At 47.6% G+C, this 23,686-nt stretch overlaps 1 protein-coding gene across 2 annotated transcripts in view; it reads right to left on the bottom strand.

Moving 5' to 3' along the window:
• Nucleotides 1-23,686, bottom strand: part of LOC140408720 (protein FAM47E) — a 72,781-nt gene that overhangs the window by 10,109 nt on the left and 38,986 nt on the right. For both annotated transcript variants that reach the window (XM_072496321.1, XM_072496320.1), the window contains exons 5-7: nt 19,714-19,902; nt 12,784-12,933; nt 10,227-10,304 (exon numbers count right to left, since the gene is read on the bottom strand). In XM_072496321.1, the coding sequence (XP_072352422.1) occupies nt 10,227-10,304; nt 12,784-12,933; nt 19,714-19,902 (417 nt within the window). The remainder of the gene's footprint in view (nt 1-10,226; nt 10,305-12,783; nt 12,934-19,713; nt 19,903-23,686) is intronic.

Raw genomic sequence — 23,686 nt, 5'->3', positions numbered from 1 at the left:
TCGTCATTGAACCCAAAGTCTGAGGGCTGCTGCGTGGGGTCCGGGGCTGGTGTTCTTTCTGTCCGTCCGTCCCCCCCCCCCCCCCCCCCCCCCCCATCTGAGGAGCACTGTCTGGTCTGTCCATCATCTGTGTGTCACTGTCCTGGCTCAACATCCTCTGTGCGTCACTGTCCTGACTGACGTGTGCGTCAGTGTCCATCGTACTGGGGGGGGAATGGGGGGAGGGGGTGTACTGGGGGTGAATGGTGGGACGGGGTGCAGCCAGGCAGGGGAGTCTCCCTTGCTGGTGCGCCTCCGATCTGGTAAGGGGCAACCTCCCGGTCCCCGACTTCGCCAACGAGGTCCAATGCCCTCTGCTCGCTCACTGCGAAGGGGTGCAGTACAGGTGAACCCCCTCCAGTTCTCGCATGCTCCCTATGGTTGTGGGCGGTCTTCTCCTGGGGAGGACAGCAAAGCATCAGAGTTAGGCGGAACACCGCATCCCGCGCAGATGTTGCCCAGATGATGGCATGGGAGCACTGGGTACCCGGACTCGGCGGCTCTCAGGGGTGTGTGCAGCCCATGTGGGTCAAGTGGGGGGTTTGGCACCCCTCCTCGGGGGGAAGGGGGGGGGGAAGGATTTGGTCACGTGTGGCGGGTAGGGGGTGGGTGGTGCCAAGGGCACGTCTCGGTGTACTCACCCTGGCTGTCCTCGTCAGGTCGTGCATCTTCTTGCGGCACTGCTCACCCGTCTGTGGGATGTGTCCCATCGTGCTTACGGCATTGCCCACCTCACGGCAATTCCTCCGGACTGTGCTGGCAGGGTGCCGGTGGTCACGTCTAGTGCACAGGATCGCCCTCCTCTCCTCTATCGCGTCCAGCAGTGTCTCGAGGTCATGATCCCTGAACCTCGGGCGGTACGGCGGGGGGCGTCCATCTCGACGGTCTCGGGACCTTGCGACGCTCGCGCACATTTTATGCGATGCGGCGCCGCAGCATCGGGGCGTTGCACGAATGACGCTGGTATGGCATCACGCCCCCCCCCGCGCTTCTCGCCGCGCCCGCGCTGGCCTCTTTGGCGGGCCAGAATTAGTCGACGGGTTGGCCTGTTCACGCCGTCGTAAAAAGCGACTACGATTAGGACGACGTGGACACTCTGCCGCGGGGTGAGAGAATCCCGCCCCTCTTATGCAAGTCTGTTTCCCGCTTGTGTTTTTTAAACAAGAGAGCCTGCACAGGTTGGACTGGCAGCTTCAGAAATTGACTGGCAGGGTGAGCAGAGAAATACTGAATGCCTCCCAGCTGTCAGCTGGCTGAATCCTTTTCAGAACTGAAGACAAAATTGAACTCTTCAGAAGACCTGCCTTCTTTCTGGAAGTTCTGACTGACTCCACCAATTGCAGGCAACAAAAGGAGCTGGCTGAGAATCCTAAATTCATCGATTGGCTGCTTGCCAAGTCTATCAAATCGGATCACAGGTTCTGCCACATAACGTAAAGAGATGGTTTGGGTCCACCCATCAGTGCAGGGATGTTCCAATGTGCAAACACTGTAATTTAAACAGAAGTCCCAAAGGGTGCAGCACTATTGTAGCAGCTAACCAAAAGACTGTAGATCAAAACAGGCAGCAGGACACAGGACAGTCAAAAGGGTTTACGTTGTCCTATCAACTGGCACTCACCTTTCTCACTTGCAGGTGCCTCCACGAAGAGACCAAAGCCTGAGCTGGAGAGGGAAGAGGACTCCCTTTCCAGCCTTAGCTCAGTCCAGCCCAGAATGGGGCCAGGTTGGAGGGCGGAGGGGGGGTTGAGGAGAGCTTTACACTGTTCAATGTGTCACAGTGCTCCAATACACCCTCCATCACCTCAGGTACACACACCTCGGTGAGTTTTAATGCTCCTTCAGGTGGGGTTGCAAAATTCTGTTGTCATCAAATGGACATGCGTCTGCAGCAGGAGGGGACGAGTTCTCCAGCTGCCCCCAGCCTTTGGGGGCAGCTGGAGAAAGAGGCATCTGTGACGAACCCAGTCAGATGATGAGCCTTTGGACTCGGCATTCCAACTTATGGTGGAGCACCAAGAAGAGGCGGGGTAATGTCAGGCAGAGCTGTTGGATGCTATTGATATGAATTGGAGGGGAGTGCCCACTTTTACGATGAAGTGGCCAACATGTGTGATTGCATTGAGGTCTCCTTGGAGAGGTTGCTGGATACACAGAGCAGTGCTTTTCAAACTTTTTTTCCCGGGATCCACTTTTACCAACAGGCCGACCTGCAGGACCCACGTTGGCTGTCCTTTGTGACCCACGCTGGCCGACATTCGCAACACACCACTTTCACTTATCTTTAATGCGACAGGTAAGCCTGCTTGGTCCTCACAATCTCCTCCAATCAGGTTCATGGGAGGAGAGGGCAATGCACATATCAGGTGCAGAGGTCAGATGGTTCCTTTGTGCTGTCTTCACCTTTGTGAGAATGTAAAATCCAACCTCGCACATGTAGATCGTTGTGAAGGACAAAAGCAATAAAATGCTTGTTTTACTCAGCTCTGGATACTCCTTGGAGATGTTACTCAGAATGCTGATAGGATTAAGGAAAACCCCAAGGAATGTTATAAGAATATTAAGAGCAAGAAGATGATAAAGGAAAGAGTGGGGCCTACTAGGGACCAAGGGAGCAATATGCGCATGGAGCCATGGACTTGGGTGAGGTCTTAAATAAATATTTCTCATCTTAATTCACTAAGGAAAAGGACATGGTAGCTGTAGATTTCAGTTGGAAAAGTGAAGTTCTAGAATGTGTTAAGATTAATAAGGATATTGGGGGGAACCACAGATTTGAGCCAGGGAAGTGGGATGGAAATTTTCGGAAATGGGAGAAGGGGAATAAGACACTAAAAGATTTGTTTCTCAGGGATCTGTGGTGATGTGCATCACTGTAAATACATGTAGGCTAGCCAGACACTAGAGGGAGCACCAGAAACATCACACACACACACTCAACCAATAGGTAAGTTAGATAGGAGGTGACCAATGGACATTCACGATACACAAGGAGGTGACATGACCACAGGCGGCATTACACCAACCCATATATAAAGGACACCACACACATGATCTGCCCTTTGGCCAGTGGAGACAGTCAGTGAGGAGAGGCACAAGGTTGATTCAATATTACACCCACGATGTGGAAGACAGCAGCTGGTTAGTCAGTTTGGGTAGCTATAATAGGATTAGCAGTAGTGTCGAACTCAAGTTATAAAAGTGTACATAGTGTAAATAAATGTGTTGAAGTTATCTACACGTCTCGACCTTCCTTTGACAAATGCAACACAAGGAAGCCGCTTATGTTACAAAGGAAACATAACAAAACATGGTACCAGTAGTGAACTGTTTAAATCCAGATAGCCATACCTCAGCGTACAGTGACAACCAGCAATACCCAGGCAAGATGTTCGAGCTCCCGGTTCCGCAGCAGCTCCAGTGCCACGGTGATCTCCGTGAAAACTGGCAGATATTCCGGCAAACGTTTGAATTCTTCCTGGTGGCAGCCGAACTTAAAGACCTGGCCGATGATGAAAAACAGAGCTTTTCCTCACCATCACCGGTGCAAGAGCAGAAGAAATCTTTTAAAAATTCAAGTTCTCCAAGGGGCAAAACCGGTGCGACTTCCAGGCAGTCCTGGACAAATTCGCCAAATACTGTGAGGAAAACACACTCCAATCGGCAAGGAAAGGTAAGAGAAGCGCCAGTACTCACCTTGAGGCCGAAATCCCGGACCAGAGAGCGATTTGGGTCGGGGTCGGTGGCCATCTTGCTAAAGGGACTACACTAGTGCAGTTGCGCGAGAAGTGCGCAGAACCGGAAGGTTCGTTTGCGCATGCACGAGACGCCGTGCATGCGCAATCAAGAAAACGGCCATCGATAAAGGAACAGCGATCTGCGCATGCGCAATCGCTTCCGACATGCTACGTCACGCACGTCATGACGTCTGAGGCCCCAGACCGCACCAATTTAAAGGGGAAACGTCCCAAATCAAAGAAAAAATCTTTTAAAGCTGTAAAACAACCTTCCTTCACCTGGAATGACAGCACAATGCCTCAAATTGAACCAGGAAATGAATTTAACCTCCGAAGAACCCTGCAACAAGCAGTCACCTATGCACAAACCGATGATTCCGACCTTGAATACTTCGATACCAAGCTTTACATTTTCTCTGGACCTCGCGAGCCCAATGGCAGCTCCATGATCCTAGACGACTATGACTCGGACGAACCTTTCACCTTGAGAGGCTACCCCAGTACCAAATCCGAACCGCAACTGGACGTGTTGCACATTGGCGACCCCCGCATTGAATCCGACGCAGATGCGGATTCATTCTTCGGATTTGAGGATCTTCAACCCAGCAGATATGATGTCCCAACTCATCGGTGCAGGATGATGCCGCAGCCTGAAATTAAGAGACAGAGAGCGGTACAAGCCCACAGAGAGCGGCCTGCTGCCACACAGAGCGTGGTCCACGCCCCGCTCAGGGTTCCCGACTCTACGAAAGAAGACATGCAAGACTCCACACCGCAGTCCTTGCATGCACAAGAAGTGACTCCAGTATCACAAGACTCCACAGCAAGCTCGTGGACAGACTCCAAAATGGCAGAAACGCATGACTCCGATGTGCAGTCCTTGTACGAACAAGAAGTGACTCCAGTGTCACAAGCCTCCACAGCGATCTTGTGGACAGACTCCACGATAGAAGCAACGCAAGACTCTGACGCGCAGTCCTTGCAGGAACAAATCCATGAGGGTCTAGCAACCTCCTCTGACCAACTAGCGGCAGACGATGCAAGTCTGCCATGCTCACGTAAACACCAAGAAGACTATAACAGTCTACCACGCTCCACTGCACAGCAGGACGACCATGACGGTCCATCATGCTACAATGAAGGACAAAGCGATGATGACAGCCCAAGCCCAAATGAAGGACAATGACAGTCCACCCACATTGTTTGCACCGCCAGATGAAAACTCTGACAATTTACCCAACCCTAGTGAATAGCAAGCAGCTACTGAGGATCTACCCACGGTATGTGAAACGAGTGACGATAACATCCCACTTCCCATGCAAGAGGTACAAAGTGACAGATTTCAGCTAGTGTGTACAGAGGCACTCAACGATCACGGTGAGACCACTGATGACTCCGGTGACACCATGATACTTCCACCCTCAATTGCTCGAACCTCTCCACTAGTCAATGCATTCCTGCATATTCCGACTCCAGACGTGTAGCTTCAAGAAATCTCAGCTGACTCCAGTGAACCTGCTAAGACTTCGGACAGGGAGCATCAACAAAAAACAGACCAGACTCCAGATGGGGAGCAACCAAACGCCGACTCTGATTCACGTAAGCCAGACTTTACTCCAGACAGGCAGTGCCGCAACCTCAGTGATGGTACGCTCAGGGTGACAGAAGATGCCACAACGACAGGAGATGGATCATGTAACAATCACACTGGGTCAGCAATAACAAGTAGCGACCACAGTCCAGGAGGAATACACCAATTTTCACCACAGCTATGTCCACACATTTGTTCCACACCGACAGTACGGCCAATGACAGCTCATGCTGGACAAACCCAGTATTCAAGCCTGCAGCAGCTGGCAGTCTATGCAGCATATTCTCAAACAGGCCAGCACTAAGGGGCAGCACGGCAGCATTGTGGATAGCACAATTGCTTCACAGCTCCAGGGTCCCAGGTTCGATTCCGGCTTGGGTCACTGTCTGTGCAGAGTCTGCACATCCTCCCCGTGTGTGCGTGGGTTTCCTCCGGGTGCTCCGGTTTCCTCCCCCAGTCCAAAGATGTGCAGGTTAGGTGGATTGGCCATGATAAATTGCCCTTAGTGTCCAAAATTGTCCATAGTGTTGAGTGGGGTTGCTGGGTTATGGGGATAGGGTGGAGGTGTTGACCTTGGGTAGGGAACTCTTTCCAAGGGCCGTTGCAGACTCGATGGGCTGAATGGCCTCCTTCTGCACTGTAAATTCTATGATAACTTGTATAAATCTTACCTTATCTACCTGTTCTTTGTTCAGTTTTTCTTAAAGTGTACAGAAAATATGAACATATAAAAAAGGGAGGATGTGGTGATGTGCATCACTGTAAATACATGTAAGCTAGCCAGACACTAGAGGGAGCACCAGAAACATCACACACACACACTCAACCAATAGATAAGTTAGATAGGAGGCGACCAATGGACATTCACAATACACAAGGAGGTGACACGACCACAGGGGGGCATTACACCAACCCATATATAAAGGACACCACACACATGATCTGCCCCTTGGCCAGTGGAGACAGTCAGTGAGGAGAGGCACAAGGTTGATTCAATATTACACCCACGATGTGGAAGACAGCAGCTGGTTAGTCAGTTTAGGTAGCTATAATAGGATTAGCAGTAGTGTCGAACTCAAGTTATAAAAGTGTACATAGTGTAAATAAATGTGTTGAAGTTATCTACACGTCTCGACCTTCCTTTGACAAATGCAACACAAGGAAGCCGCTTATGTTACAAAGGAAACATAACAAAACAGGGTCGGTTTGCAGGATTGAAGGAGCTGGAAGCGAAGCATGGGCTGGAGCAGGGGGAAATGTTTAGATACATGCAGGTCCAGGATTTTGCAAGAAAGCAAATACAGAGCTTCCCGGTGGAACCGGCCTCCACATTGCTGGAGGAGGTACTGACGACAGGGGGCTGGAGAAGGGGATAGTGTCGGCCATTTACGGAGCTATTTTGGAAGTGGAGAAGGCACCACTGGAAGGGATCAAAGCAAAGTGGGAGGAAGAGTTGGGAGAGGATATCAAGGAGGGGTTCTGGTGTGAGGTGCTCCGGAGAGTGAATGCCTCCACCTCGTGTGCGAGGTTGGGGCTGATACACCTGAAGGTGGTTTCCAGAGCACACCTCACGAGGGTGAGGATGAGCCGATTCTTTGAAGGAGTAGAAGATGGGCGTGAACGTTGCGCGGGGGGGGGGCGCTAATCACATTCATATCTTTTGGTCCTGTCCAAAGCTAGAGGGTTACTGAAAGGAGGATTTTAGGGTAATTCCTAAAGTGGTGCACGTGAAACTGGACCCGGGCCCCCGGGAGGCCATATTCGGGGTGTTGGACCAGCCAGGGTTGGAAACGGGTGCAGAGGCAGATGTTGTAGCCTTCGCCTCATTGATCGCCCTAAGGCGGATCCTGATAGGTTGGAGGGCAGCCTCTCCACCCTGTGCCCTGGCCTGGCAGAGGGACCTGTTGGAATTCTTGACTCTTGAGAAGGTTAAGTTTGACCTGAGGGGAAGGATGGAGGGGTTCTACAATTCATGGGCGTTATTCATTATGCACTTTCAAGAACTGGATAACATCGAACATTAGTTGGGGCGGGTGGGTGGGAGGTTTCGGGGGGAGGGGGGGCGGTGTGTGTTAATGGTGACTATGGGTGATTCCTGATTCCTTTTTGTCATTTGTTTGTGTGAACATGCGGGCTAATGTTTGGGGTTCGGTGGGAGGATGGGATCGTTGTTATTGATCTGGGGATTGACATATTTGTGACTGATTATTGTTTATTGTTGGCAGGTGTAAATTTGGGAGAAAATGTGAAAACGGAGAATTTTTTTTAAAAAATTTTTTTAAGGTGAATATGGATGAGGAATTAGATGGTTTAGTGGGCATAAAGGTGCATAAATCTCCAGAGCCTTATTAAGTGTATCCCAGGCTGCTATAGGAGGCAAGGGGGGAGACTGCTGGGGCACTGACGGAGATATTTAAATCTTCGCTGGCTGCAGGTGAAGTGCCAGATGACTGGAGGTTAGCTAATGTGGTACCTTTATTCAAGAAGGGTATCAAGGATAAGACAGGTAATTAATGGCCAGTTAACCAAACGTCAGTGGTAGGGAAATTATTGGCAAAAATTCTGAGGGACAGGACTAATTAACACTTGGAAAGGCAGGGATTGATCAAGGATAGTCAGTACGGATTTGTTGGCAGGAGATCTAACTAACTAATTTAATTGAGTTTTTTGAAAAGGTAACTTAATATACTGATGAGGATAGCGCAGTTGATGTGGTTTACATGGACTTCAGTAAGGCCGTTAACAGGGTGCCACATGAAAGGCTGGACAAAAAGGTTAGAGTCCATGTGATCCAAGACAAGTTGGCAAATTGGATCCAAAATTGCTTTGTTAATAGGAGGTAAAAGGTGGAGGATTGCTTTTGTGATTGTGACCAGTGGTGTGCCACAAGGATCGGTGATGGGACCCTTGGTGTTTGTTATATACATTAACGTCTTAGATGTGAATGTAGATGGTATAATTAGTAAGTTTACAGATTATATGAAAATTGGTGGTGTTGATAGTGAGGCGGATAGTCTTAGGCTACCGACTGATATTGATCAGCTAGTACATTGGGCATAGCAATGGCCAATGGAATTTAATCCTGATAAGTGTGAGGCTATGCATTTTGGGAGGTCTAAGAAGGGTAGGATATACACAATGAATGGTAGGTCCCTAGGGAGTATTGAGGAACAAACGTACCTAGGCCTAGGTAAAAGTCTAGAACAACTCTTGTACAACGTCCCCAAGGTGAGCGTTCAAACCAACACCACCAGCTCTGACTACTTCCAGCTGCACAGAGGCACAAGGCAGGGATGCCCACTGTTCCCACTCTTTTTTGCCCTGGCAATCGAACCACTGGCGATCACTCTGAGTCATGAAAAGCTGGAAGGGTATCCAAAGAGGGAACAGAGAGCACAGAGTTTCACTCTTTGCGGATGATCTGCTCCTCTACGTCTCGGACCCACAGAGCAGCCTGAAAGCAATCATGCAACATCTGAGCGAGTTTGGAGCCTTCTCAGGCTACAAATTCAACCGGCGCAAGAGAGAGGCATTCTTGGTGAACCTGAACGGGGGAGGGACAGAGCTGGAGGGGTGACCATTCAAACTAGCCCAGAACAAATTCCGCTACCTGGGGATCTAGATAGCCCTTGACTGGCAACAGATCCACAAGTGGAATCTGACCAGTCTGGCGGAGTAAGTAAAAAAGGACCTGCAGAGATGGGACGCACTCCCGCTTTCCCTGGAGGAGAGAGTGCAGATGATGAAAATGAATGTACTGCCAAGGTTCCTCTTCCTATTGAGATCCATACCAATCTTCATCCCAAGGCCTATTTCCACAAAGTAGACAAAATGATTATGGCAATTGTGTGTTGTGGGGTAAGAACCAGAGGATCCCTAAGCCGACACTGCAAAGGAGAAAAAACATGGGCAGTCTAGGCTTGCTAAATCTACAGTACTACCACTGAGCGGCCATAGCCAAGAGAGTGAGAGGATGGATACGAGAAGCAAACATGGAATGGGTGAGGCTGGACGAGTCCTCCTGCAAGGGAGCGACCCTCCGAGCACTTGTCACGGCATCGTTCCCATCTCCCCCATCAATGCACACATCCAGCCCAGTGATGGTAGCCACATTGAAGACCAAATGAGGCAGCATTTCGGCCTAACCGAGATATCCTCCATGGCCCCCACCTGCGGCAAACACAAAGCCATGCCAGCCATGCTTGACGCCACTTTTAAAAATGGAGACAGGACAGGGGGGGACGCTAGTGGTTAGGGACCTTTACATAGGGGACAGACTCATGACCTTGGACAAGCTGACGGAGGATTTGGACCTGTCGACGGGATAGGAGCTCAGGCACCTCCAAATTAAACACTTTCTCCACAAGGAGACAGCAAAGTACCCAGAGCCCCGAGAGATACCCTACTAGAGGAACTAATCAACACAGACAGTAAGGAAGTGGGGAATTGTGGGAACATATACGGATGGTTGCTGGACAGGGCAAGACTACCAGTGGACGAAGTGAGAAAGAAATGGAAGGACGAATTGGGGACAGAAGTGGGTTGGGGACTCTGGAGCGAAGCACTGAGCAGGGTCAACTCCACCGCCTCCTGCGCTGGCCAAGCCTCATGCAGTTCAAAGTGGTGCACAGAGCCCACCTGAGTAGAACCCGAATGAGCAGGAAGTCTTGGAAAGGGCCGTGGAGTTCGTGTTCAAAGCCTTATATTTGTGTTTCACTGCACTATACAGAGCTGTGATTTTACATTCAGCACATTTTACAATGGTGTGATTTCACATATTGGCCAATCTTTCTGAGTTTACACCTTTGTTGTGCCTGTGCAAGCTGCTATGTATTTGTACATTGTTAGTTTCTCCTTACCTCTGGTTTCCTGTGTCCTCTAGCCTTAACGAATTTCAAGAAAGATATTGTTGCATGAAGCCTTCTTACTACTTCATCCTTTAAAGAAAGTTGCAAAGGAGACATATCAGATTACTGATCACTACACTCCTGTTTTTCCATTTGCTTCTCCTTTTCACCAGTCCTCATGTCTAAGTATTACCATTCTCCAACTTGCTCAAGGTGTCTGACTATTCAGTACCATCGAATAATTTTAATGTTGGGCGGCACGTTGCACAGTGGTTAGCGCTTCTGCCTTCGGTGCTGAGGACCCAGGTTCGAATCCCGGGCCTGGATCACTGTTGTGTGGAGTTTGCACATTCTCCCTGTGTCTGCGTGGGTTTCACCCCCGCAACCCAAAGATGTGCAGGGTAGGTGGATTGGCCACTCTAAATTGCCCCTTAATTGGAAAAGAAAATAATTGGGTACTCTAAATTTATTTTTAAAAAGTGTAATGCAGGAAAAGATGCTGAAACAACTGCTCCCTTCTTATTCTCTTATGTAGGTAATTAGCCATAATTCATGTGAGACCATAGACACCTCTTTCCATCAGAGAGAGACAATTGGTTAATTAAGGCGTTCCCATCTGTGGGTTGTGACCTCCAATGCGGTCACTGGACAATCCACTGCGGTCATGAGCTCCGAGGTAACTATGATGGCATGGCGCAGAGTCTCAGATTTTACAGTCCTGTGATGTGCGACATGGTCCCTTTCAATGTTGTTCTGCCTATGGGCATGGTCTAATATATTGAACTCTAAGGCCCAATTGCTGATACCATCAGCGGCTGCAAAATGGTGTGTCTCTTGTCTGTATTTTGTGCCTGTATCCCTGCTGCTTGAACTCCCCACCCCGCTCAACAACTTTCCCCGATTCCCCCCAGTATTCACTCTAGAATCGCACCAAGGGCATGATCTAACCAAATTGGAACTCGCCGAAACTCTTTAGTGCAGGAGGAAATCAGAACGCCATTTTTGAATGGTGTCCTGATCCTTGGACCATCCCCCCTCCCCCTCCGACGTGACCCCGAACCCCCCCAAATCCCCAACTCACCTATAAGGGGGCCCTTGGGGCCCCTCCGCACCTCCACCTCACACACCCAGGGCACCCCCAGGCCCGATCCCCACTGTGGGGAAAATGGCAGCCTGACACTTTGATTTACACCCTCGCTGGGCCCAGAAATATCAAACTGTTTGGCGCCCGGAGCAAATCCTATTTCAGGCCTCTCCCGAAATTTCCCCAACATAGCAGGATCTGCGCCGGGTTGTTGGAAAATCGCTCCCAAGAAATGTATCAATGGACATGGATAAATTAGGTGAGTGGCCCAAAATTTGGCAGATGGAATTTAACGTGGATATGTGTGAGGTCATCCTTTTTGGTCAAGAAAATAAAAAAGCAACCTGTTCTCTAAATGGAGAAAAACTGCATTGGTGCAGAGGGATCTGGGTGTCCTTGTGCATGAATTCCAGACAGTTAGTATAAAGGTGCAGCAGGTAATAAGGAAGATAAATGGTATCTATTGCTAAAGGATTAGAGTATAAAAATAGAGAAGTGCTGTTGCAAATGTATAGGGTATTGGTGAGGCCTCATCTAGAGACCTGCTCACAGTTTTGGTCCTCTGACTTGAGGGAGGACATAAATGCATTAGAGGCGGTTCAGAGAAGGTTCACTAGGTTGATTCCAGGGATGAAGGACTTGTCTTAAGAAGACAGGTTGAACGGTTTATGCCTGTACTCGCTGGAGTTTAGTAGAATGAAAGGAGATCTAATTGAGGTGTGTAAGATGCTAAAGTGGGTTGACAGAGTAGACGTAGAGCAAATGTTTTTACTGTTGGACATTCTAGAACAAGAGGCCATACTTTTAGGCTAAGGGGTGACAGATTTACAACGGAAATGAAGAGGAATTACTCCACTCAGAGGGATGTGAATCTGTGGAATTCTCTACCCCACAGTGCAGTGGATGCCGGAAAACTAAAAGAATTTAAGGATGGGATAGATAGGTTTTTAATTAACAGTGGGATAAAGGGCTGTGGGGAAAGGGCAGGAAGATGGTGATGAGGCCATGGTAGTATTGAATGGCGGAGCAGGCTTGAAGGGCTGAATTGCCTAATCCTGCTCCCAGTCCTCGTGTTCTTATGTTTTATGGAAGAACGCCAGACAATGAGAAGCAACTAGTTTTCATAAAATGGGAACTACGATGACCAGTGGAATTTATGATGCTACGTTATCAGAGCTTTCCTTGGATTTATTTTCCCTACTCTAAAAACTTTGCCTGGAGTCTTCCTTTGAATAGTGCACTCTGCATTAGGAAGTTAGTTTGTACAGGACGACCATGCTATTTATATAGGTGAAAAGCAGGGTTATTAAACCAATGCCACCAAGAAAGATACCGGCTACTTATTTACATCGGGAATTTCTGGCTCTTTTCAGATGGTCCTTTTTATTGAATAGAAAAATCTGTTAGATTAAAACAGTTTTACAAAAGACACCCAAAATCGGATGATTTATTTATTAATTTGCCAAAATAAAGGTAAATTATTACCATCGCTCCAGTTCCTTCAGGTAAATGCGATTGGTTTTGCTGAGCCACAGAACTGGGATCTAAGAGAGGTTCATCAATTTTTCTTTTCCTCCATGTTTTTGGGTCCATATACCATGCTCCATATAAACATTTAATCACATGAGTGGATTCCTGACAATAAATGAACACAACTCAAAGCTAAAGAAACTTTTTCTTTGTGATTTTATATGAAGGCATGCAAGCTACCTATACAATGTAAATGCAAATTACTTTCTCAAGTTTTGTCTTATTTAATGTAAATATGAATCAGCAGTTATGCAGAAAGATAACACAAAACCAAACATTCCATTTGTCTTGCTAAAAGACCTTCGCTCGGCCTCATACAGTGTCCAGTTTGGTGGGGAGATATTGAAGCTTTGGTCAATGTGGACTAGATCTGTACACCCAAGAGTGGGGGGGGGACCCTGAGGTGGGATACAGACATAGTAGGGAGGGAGGAGTCCCTGTGTCGGGGTGAGGGAGACACTTAGAGAATGGAACGATACCCAGGAAGGAGGGGAGGAGACAGAATGTGGGTGGGTCAGAAAAGCAGGGGAGACACGGTTTTTTTTGGGGGGGGAGTCAGAACGATAGCGGAGGCCTGTTGCAAGAGGTGGTTGGACTGAGAAAAGGGGGTTTGGAGTGGAAAGTTGAGGTCAGACTGGGAGAGGTGAGGGCGGGGTCTGACCAGAAGAGGAGGTGGAGGGTTCGACTGGGGTACTGAGGGGGGGGAATGTTGATCAACGGAAGCAAGGGGGGAGCGGACAGGTTCCCAGTTTGAGTGGTGGTGGGTGTCATGGGGTGATAAAAGGGGTCAGATTGGGGGAATGCGGCGTCCAGTATCGGGCCACGAGTGGGGGGCCGGGATAGGGGTGGTGTGGGAGGTCCCCTGGAGGGTCAAGTGTGAGGTTGGTTTGGGGGGATCCCCTGGGGGGGGGGGGGGTCGTCGATGTGCAACTGATCGTGCATCAAAGGTAAAGGCAATTAGCACACAGATGCAGACACAACGAGAAAGCAGAGACAGAAAGAGTAACATCAGTTTTAGAGTTGCCCAATCTAAGAAATTAAATGAAAATGAAATGAAAATCGCTTATTGTCACAAGTAGGCTTCAAATGAAGTTACTGTGAAAAGCCCCTAGTCGCCACATTCCGGCGCCTGTTCAGAGAGGCTGGTACGGGAACCACAATGCCAGATTTTGTACTCTTAACTGATAGAATGTTTCTCCTTTTTGAATATGGTGATTGTGAAGCATATCGACTCCTCTGCATTTGGTCCCATGCTGGGTTTTTGAATAGTTACTGTGAAGTTAGAAGTGCTTTCTGTTTCCTTCTAACTCTGTCAGAGTAACTATGAGCGTAAAACTGGTAGAAACATCAGAAGTTAGTGGTTTATACGTTTTGTCAGATGGTTCCCAACGTAGCACAATTGTCCAAAGGAAACTAGCCATTCTGGACACTTGCTGGGTAAATCCGTAGAACATAGAACATTACAGCGCAGTACAGGCCTTTCGGCCCTCGATGTTGCGCCGACCTGTGAAACCACTCTGAAGCCCATCTACACTATTCCCTTATCGTCCATATGTCTATCCAATGACCATTTGAATGCCCTTAGTGTTGGCGAGTCCACTACTGTTGCAGGCGGGGCATTCCACGCCCTTACTACTCTCTGAGTAAAGAAGCTGCCTCTGACATCTGTCCTATATCTATCTCCCCTCAATTTAAAGCTATGTCCCCTCGTGCTAGACATCACCATCCAAGGAAAAAGGCTCTCACTGTCCACCCTATCCAATCCTCTGATCATCTTGTATGCCTCAATTAAGTCACCTCTTAACCTTCTTCTCTCTAACGAAAACAGCCTCAAGTCCCTCAGCCTTTCCTCATAAGATCTTCCCTCCATACCAGGCAACATTCTGGTAAATCTTCTCTGCACCCTTTCCAATGCTTCCACATCCTTCCTATAATGCGGCGACCAGAATTGCACACAATACTCCAAATGCGGCCGCACCAGAGTTTTGTACAGCTGCAACATGACATCATGGCTCCGAAACTCAATCCCTCTACCAATAAAAGCTAACACACCGTACGCCTTCTTAACAACCCTCTCAACCTGGGTGGCAACTTTCAGGGATCTATGTACATGGACACCGAGATCTCTCTGCTCATCCACACTGCCAAGAATCTTACCATTAGCCCAGTACTCTGTCTTCCTGTTATTCCTTCCAAAATGAATCACCTCACACTTTTCTGCATTAAACTCCATTTGCCACCTCTCATCCCAGCGCTGCAGCTTATCTATGTCCCTCTGTAACTTGTAACATCCTTCCGCACTGTCCACAACTCCACCGACTTTAGTGTCATCTGCAAATTTACTCACCCATCCTTCTACGCCCTCCTCCAGGTCATTTATAAAAATGCCAAACACAGTGGCTCCAAAACAGATCCTTGTGGTACACCACTAGTAACTGGACTCCAGTCTGACCATTTCCCATCAACCACCACCCTTTGACTTCTTCCAGCTATCCAATTTCTGATCCAAACTGCTAAATCACCCTGAATCCCATGCCTCCGTATTTTCTGCAGTAGCCTACCGTGGGGAACCTTATCAAACGCTTCACTGAAATCCATATACACCTGCTTTACCCTCATCCACCTGTTTGGTCACCTTCTCAAATAACTCAATAAGGTTTGTGAGGCACAACCTACCCTTCACAAAACCGTGTTGACTATCTCTAATCAAATTATTCCTTTCCAGATGATTATACATCATATCTCTTATAAACCTTTCCAAGATTTTGCCCACAACAGAAGTAAGGCTCACTGGTCTATAGTTACCGGGGTTGTCTCTACTCCCCTTCTTGAACAAGGGGACAACATTTGCTATCCTCCAGTCTTCTGGCACTATTCCTGTAGACAAAGATGACTTAAAGATCAAAGCCAAAGGCTCAGCAATCTCCTCCCTAGCTTCCCAGAGAATCCTAGGATAAATCCCATCCGGCCCAGGGGATTTATCTATTTTCACACTTTCCAGAATTGCTAACACCTCCTCCTTATGAACCTCAAGCCCTTCTAGTCTAGTAGCCTGAATCTCAGTATTCTCCTCGACAACATTGTCTTTTTCCTGTGTGAATACTGATGAAAAATATTCATTTAGCACCTCTCCTATCTCCTCGGACTCCAAGCACAACTTCCCACTACTGTCCTTGACTGGCCCTACCCTTACCCTAGTCATTCGTTTATTCCTGACATATCTATAGAAAGCTTTAGGGTTATCCTTGATCTTACCTGCCAAAGACTTCTCATGTCCCCTTCTGGCTCTTCTTAGCTCTCTCTTTAGGTCCTTCCTAGCTAACTTGTAACTCTCGAGCGCCCTAACTGAACCTTCGTGTATCATCTTTACATAAGCCTCCTTCTTCCTCTTGACAAGTGTTTTGACTGCTTTAGTAAACCACGGTTCCCTTGCTCGACAACTTCCTCCCTGCCTGACAGGTACATACTTATCAAGGACACGCATTAGCTTTACCTTGAACAAGCTCCACATTTCCATTGTGCCCAACCCCTGCAGTTTTCCTCTCCATCCGATGCATCCTAAGTCATGCCTTATCGCATCATAATTGCCTTTCCCCCAGATATAACTCTTGCCCTGCGGTATATACCTATCCCTTTCCATCACTAAAGTAAACGTAATCGAATTGTGGTCACTATCAGCAAAATGCTCACCTACCTCCAAATCTAACACCTGTCCTGGTTCATTACCCAGTACCAAATCCAATATGGCCTCACCTCTTGTTGGCCTATTTACATACTGTGTCAAGAAACCCTCCTGCACACATTGGACAAAAACGGACCCATCTAAAGTACTCAAACTATAGCGTTTCCAGTCAATATTTGGAAAGTTAAAGTCCCCCATAACAAGTACCCTGTTGCTTTCGCTCCTATCCAGAATCATCTTTGCAATCCTTTCGTCTACATCTCTGGAACTTTTCGGAGGCTTATAGAAAACCCTTAACAGGGTGACCTCTCCTTTCCTGTTTCTAGCCTCAGCCCATACTACCTCAGTAGACGAGTCCTCATTAAACGTCCTTTCTGCCACCGTAATACTGTCCTTGACTAACAATGCCACCCCTTCCCCTCTTTTACCACCTTCCCTGAGCTTACTGAAGTATCTAAACCCCGGCACCTGCAACAACCATTCCTGTCCCTGCTCTATCCATGTCTCCGAAATGGCCACAACATCGAAGTCCCAGGTACCAACCCATGCCACAAGTTCACCCACCTTATTCCGGATGCTCCTGGCATTGAAGAAGACACACTTTAAACCACCTTCCTGCCTGCCGGTACACTCCTGCAATTTTGAAACCTTACTCATGACCTCACTACTCTCAACCTCCTGTAAACTGGAGCTACAATTCAGGTTCCCAAGCCCCTGCTGAACTAGTTTAAACCCTCCCGAAGAGCATTAGCAAATTTCCCCCCCAGGATATTGGTACCCCTCTGGTCCAGGTGTAGACCATCCCATTTGTAGAGGTCCCACCGACCCCAGAATGAGCCCCAATTATCCAGAAATCTGAAACCCTCCCTCCTGCACCATCCCTGTAGCCACGTGTTCAACTCCTCTCTCTCCCTATTCCTCATCTCGCTATCACGTGGCACGGGTAGCAACCCAGAGATAATAACTCTGTTTGTCCTAGATCTAAGTTTCCACCATAGCTCCCTGAATTCCTGCCTTACATCCCTATCCCTTTTCCTACCTATGTCGTTGGTACCTATGTGGACCACGACTTGGGGCTGCTCCCCCTCCCCCTTAAGGATCCCGAAAACATGATCCGAGATATCACGCACCCTGGCACCTGGGAGGCAACACACTAACCGTGAGTCTCTCTCGTTCCCACAGAATCTCCTATCTATCCCCCTAACTATGGAGTCTCCAATGACTAATGCTCTACTCCTCTCCCCCCTTCCCTTCTGAGCAACAGGGACAGACTCTGTGCCAGAGACCTGTACCTCATGGCTTACCCCTGGTAAGTCGTCCCCCCAACAGTATCCAAAGCGGTATACTTGTTACTAAGGGGAACGACCACAGACAATCCCTGTACTTACTGCTTCCTCCCAGCCCCTCTCACCGTCACCCATCTATCTTTATTCTTCGGAGTAACTACATCCCTGAAGCTTCTATCTATGACCACCTCTGCCTCCCGAATGATCCGAAGTTCATCCAGCTCCAGCTCCAGTTCCCTAACGCGGTTTCTGAGGAGCTGGAGATGGGTGCACTTCCCACAGATGAAACCAGCAGGGACACTGATGGCGTCCCTCACCCCAAACATTCTGCAGGTGGAACATTGCACTACCTTCTCTGCCATCCCCTCTAGATAAAAAAAGAAAAAGAAAGAGCTTACCTGTTATTCACTCCCCTTCTCAGCAAGCACTCACTCAGCAACCTCTGCATGATAACACCTGAGGGAAAATAAAATGAAAACTACTTACCAGTCACCAGCCAATCCCTTACCTGCAGGCTGTGATGTCACGGTTCAACTTCTTTCTACTTCTACCTGCCCTCGAGCCTTCCTCTTGATCTTTACAGCGGTTGTTTTTTTTTGGTTAGAGGAGACCTGAGAACATCCCAGAGGGATTCGCCAGCACATCATTGAGGTATGCCCCTAATGCAATGTTGGGAACCAGGAAGTTATGGGTCATATTTAATCTGGTGCCATCTCAGAAGGGCAAAGAATTTTTGGGAAGGGTCTACAGCCAAAAATGAATCTTTCTCTATAAATATTGATCAATTGAATTTCAGGATTTGATGGCTTAACGTTTCAGTTCTGATGAGCATGAGGTGCACACCAAATGCAGAGGAGTCGATATGTTTCACAATCACCATATTCAAAAAGGAGAAACATTCTATCAGTTAAGAGTGCAAAATCTGGCATTGTGTTTTCTTAGATTGGGCAACTCTAAAACTGATTTTCTGTGTTACTCTTTCTGTCTTTGTCTGCTTTCTCGTTGTGTCTGCATCTGTGTGCTAATTGCCTTTACCTTTGATGCACGATCAATTGCACAAAGACGAGAGTTGAATACAACTGAAGTTTTATTACACTAAGATGTGTGGCTTCCTACAGCAGCTGGCGAAATGGCTGCTGTATGGGGAGCACACATATTTATACTCCGCCTACTGGGAGGAGCCAGCAGGCAGGGACTCCCCCGTACCTGTAGAACAGGGCCTTACCACACATCTCCTAATATCGACAACAGTGGTGATTACCACAACCTTCCAACTCCTCTACTTGTAGCTCTCTTTTGTTTCTGCTGGCTACACACTTCTTTCTTAACTTTCTTCTTGTTGGTACCACTTCCAGGTTAAGGGTTACCAAAACGGGGAATCCCGCCCCATAATCCTGAGGCAGAAAGTGTGAGATGCACACCAAATGCAGAGGAATTGATATGCTCAACAATCACCATACTTGAAAAGGAGAAACATTCTACCAGAAAAAGTGTGTGGAATCTATGTTTTCTTAGATTGAACTGATTCTTAAGTTTGCCCAAATTGCATCTTCTATCAAAATGAAATAAATTGATTCAGAATGCACATGGTTTCCATTGGTGCCTTTAAATGGCAGCTCCAGGATAGATAATAGAAATTTTAATTAAAATAAAACAACCATTTATTTGCAGGCAGATCTTGGGTGATTAAACAAACATCGGGAATTTTTGCAAGTTCTCCCAATCGCCTGCCATAACTTAGGCCAAAGATCAGTGGAATCCCCCACAGAAACAGTGGGATATAAGGAGAAACTTGAGAACCTTTTCTCCCGAAGTATTCTGCCCATGTTTCATTCCCCTTTAAACATTAAATAGTGATAAAAGTTCTCAGCACTTTTTAAGAAGCAAATTTTTAGTAAATTGTAAATGCCGACTTACCAAGTCAGTGGTTTTGCGGATCTTAGCTGAAGGTTTCGGTGGAGGGACTCCAACTATCATCCTTAATTCTCCAGGAATATTAGTCAGCTCCATTACTTTGATGGGAATAGCAAGGGAACTACTGGTTTCATAATCGCTGGCAAAAAGGCTCATGATCGTAGCCTCTTCTATGTTGTTGTTCTCTCCACCCTTTATAGCACAAGCAATTTATGAAATGAACTGTGTAATTATCATTGCATAATGTTTGATATGTAAACTAATGACAAAGTAAGTAGAGCCCAAAACAAGACTCTTTCAGGAATGGAGGGGGGGAGGAGGAATCCTCTTGACTGATTAGATAAATGCTTTGCTTAAGTCGTAAAGTGCCCCACAAACCAGTACAGTCCTAGAATCAAATTCTTCCCTTTGCTGAGTTAGTTGAGCAGAGCGAGGAAAATGGAATCATAGAAACATACATTAAAAAATAGAAGCATGCGGAGGCCATTCAGCCCTTTGAGCCTGCTCCGTAATTCATAATGAACATGGCCGATCATCAAGTTCAATACTCCGATCCCACCTTCCCCCATATCCCTTGATCCCTTTCGCCCCTAGAGCTATATCTAATTCCTTCTTGAAATTACACAATGTTTTCACCTCAACTACTTTTTGTGGTAGTGAATTCCACAGATTCGCCACTCTCTGGGTGAAGAAATTTCTCCTCAGCTCAGTCCTAAAAGATTTACCCCTTATCCTCAAACTGTAACCCCTAGTTCTGGACTCCCCAACCATCAGGAACATTCTTTCTGAATCTATCCTGTCTAATCCTGTTAGAATTTAATACGTTTCTATGAGACTTATCGAAACTCTAATGAATATAATCCTAACCAATTTAGTCTCTACTCATATGACAGTCTTGCCATCCCCGGATTCAGCCTGGTAAAACTTCGCTGCACTCCCTCCATAGCAAGAACATCCTTCCTCAGATAAGGACACCAGGATTGCACACAATACTGCAGGAGTGGCCTCACCAATACCTTATACAATTGCAATAAAACATCTCTATTCCTATACTCAAATCCTCTCGCGATGAAGGCCAACATACCATTTGCCTTCTTTACTGCCTGCTGTACCTGCACGCTTACTTTCAGTGACTGATGCATGAGGACACCAAGTTCTCGCTGAGTATCCACCTCTCTCAATTTACACCCATTCAAATAATAATCTGCCTTCCTATTTTTGCTCCCAAAGTGGATAACCTCACATTTACCCATGTTATACTGCATCTGCCATGCATGTGCTCACTCACACAGCCTGTCCAAATGCCACTGAAGCATCTCTGCATCCTCATCACAGCTCACCCTCCCATCCAGCTTTGTATCATCTGAAAATTTGGATTCCTTCATCCAAATCATTAATATATAATGTGAACAGTTGGGGTCCAAGCACAGATCCCAGAGGTACCCAACTGGTCACTGCCTGCCAATCAGAAAAAGACCCATTTATTCCACATTTTTGCTTCTTTTTAAAAAAATTTTAATAAACATTTTATTCAGGTATTTTTGGTATTGTAACAACAACGAAATAAGGAGTTGGGAGAGGAGATTGAGGAAGGGACGTGGGCAGATGCCCTAGGGAGGGTGAACTCTTCCTCATTGTGCGCGAGGCTCAGCCTCATACAGTTTAAGGTGCTGCACAGGGCACACATGACCGGGACAAGGATGAGCCGGTTTTTTGGGGGTGAGGACAGGTGTGTTAGGGGCTCAGGGAGCCCAGCAAATCACACCCATATGTTCTGGGTATGCCCAGCGCTGGAGGAATTTTGGAAGGGCGTAGCGAGGACGGTGTCGAGGGTGGTATAGGATCCAGGGTCAAACCGGGCTGGGGCTCGCAATATTTGGGGTGGCAGAGGAGCCGGGAGTGCAGGAGGCGAAAGAGGCCGGAATTCTGGCCTTTGCGTCCCTGGTAGCCCGGCGACGGATTCTCCTTCAGTGGAAAGATGCGAGGCCCCCAAGCGTGGAATTCTGGATCAGTGATATGGCGGGGTTTATTAAATTGGAGAGGGTGAAATTCGCCTTGAGAGGGTCGGTACAAGGGTTCTTTAGGCAGTGGCAACCGTTCTTAGACTTCCTGGCAGAACGATAGACATTGGTCAATGGCAGCAGCAGCTCGGGGTGGGGGGGGGGGGGGGGTTTACTTTATTATTGTTTTTGTTATTTACACTGAAGGGTCTGAGGGGGTGTATATATCTGTTGTGTTGAGTCGGGGTGTTAATGTTAATTTATTATTTATGTACAGGGTGAGGTATGGGGGGTTGCTTTTCTAGATTGTGTTTTGTACTTAACCTGTTGGGTTCCTTTTTTCATTTTGTTATTGATATTTTATGAAAACCTCTAATAAAAATTATTTTTTTTTAAAAACAACAACGAAATAAACAATGCACATGAAACTATAAACATAGTGCAAAAGCCGACTTCGGGGGCTTTGAGTCCCTCCAAGCTATGAGTATCCGTCTCCGGGCTACCAGGGAAGCAAAGGCTAGAACGTCTGCCTCTTTCTCCTCCTGGATTCCCGGGTCTTCTGACACCCCGAAAATCGCCACCTCTGGTCTCAGTGCCACCCTTGTTTTTAACACCATGGACGTGACATCTGCAAACCCCTGCCAAAGTCCCCTGAGCTTCAGACATGTCCAGAACTTGTGCACACCTGTCTTCCACCCCAAAGAATCTGCTCAACCGGGCCACTGTCATGTGAGCCCGATGAATGACCTTGAATTGTATCAGGCTGAGCCTGGCAACACATTTTTGCTTCTTGTCTGCTAACCAGCTTACTACCCATCTCAAGACACTGCCCACAATCACATGCTTTTACCTTTACAAAGTAATCTACTATGTAAGACCTTGTCGAAAGCCTTCTGAAAGTCTGAATAAACCACATCCACTGGATCTCCCGGTCAACTTTTTTTTCTTTATCTAAAAATATTTTTATTCTCCTCCTTTTTCATATTTTCTCCCAAATTTACACCCAACAATAAACAACGATCAGTAACGAATATAATGTCAATCCCCATATCAATAACAATGATCCCATCCTCCCACCAAACCCCAAACATTAGTCTGCATGTTAACATAAACAAATGACAAAAAGGAATCAGGAATCACCCATAGTCACCATTAACACATTACAGTCCCTCTCCCCCCAACCCTCCCCCCCCCCCCCCCCCCCCGCCCCTAATGTTCAATGTATTCCAATTCTCGAAAGTGAAATGAATAACGCCCATGAACTGTAGAACCCCTCCATCCTTCCCCTCAGTTCAAATTTGACCTTCTCAAGAGTCAGGAATTCCAGCAGGTCCCCCCGCCATGCCAGGGCACAGGGTGATGAGGTTGATCTCCACCCTAACAGGATCCGCCTTCGGCCGATCAACGAGGCGAAGGCTTCTTCTGCCTCCGCGCCCGTTTCCAACCCCGGCTGGTCCGACACCCCGAATATGGCCTCCCGAGGGCCCGGGTCCAGTTTCACGTGCACCACTTTAGAGATTACCCTAAAAACCTCCTTCCAGTAATGCTCCAGCTTTGGACAGGACCAAAACATATGAACGTGGTTTGCAGGCCCCCCCCCGCCCCACCCCGCAACGTTCATACACATCTTCTACCCCCTCAAAGAGCTGGCTCATCCTCGCCCTTGTAAGGTGCGCTCTATATACCATCTTCAGCTGTATCAGCCCCAACCTCGCAGACGAGGTGGAGGCGTTCACCCTCCGGAGCACCTCACACCAGAATCCTTCCTCCATACCTTCTCCCAACTCTTCATCCCACTTTGCCTTGATCCCTTCCAGTGGTGCCTTCTCCTTTTCCAAAATAGCCTCATAAACTGTCGATACAACCCCCTTCTCCAGCCCCCCTGTCGTCAGCACCTCCTCCAGCAATGTGGAAGCCGGCTCTACTGGGAAGCTCTGTATCTCCTTTCTGGCAAAGTCTTGAACCAGCATGTATCT

This window comes from Scyliorhinus torazame, chromosome 3 (genome assembly GCF_047496885.1).
Source record: "Scyliorhinus torazame isolate Kashiwa2021f chromosome 3, sScyTor2.1, whole genome shotgun sequence".
NCBI lineage: Eukaryota > Metazoa > Chordata > Chondrichthyes > Carcharhiniformes > Scyliorhinidae > Scyliorhinus > Scyliorhinus torazame.
Note: the sequence above shows the minus strand (reverse complement) of the source record. Positions and strands in the feature narration are given on the sequence as shown.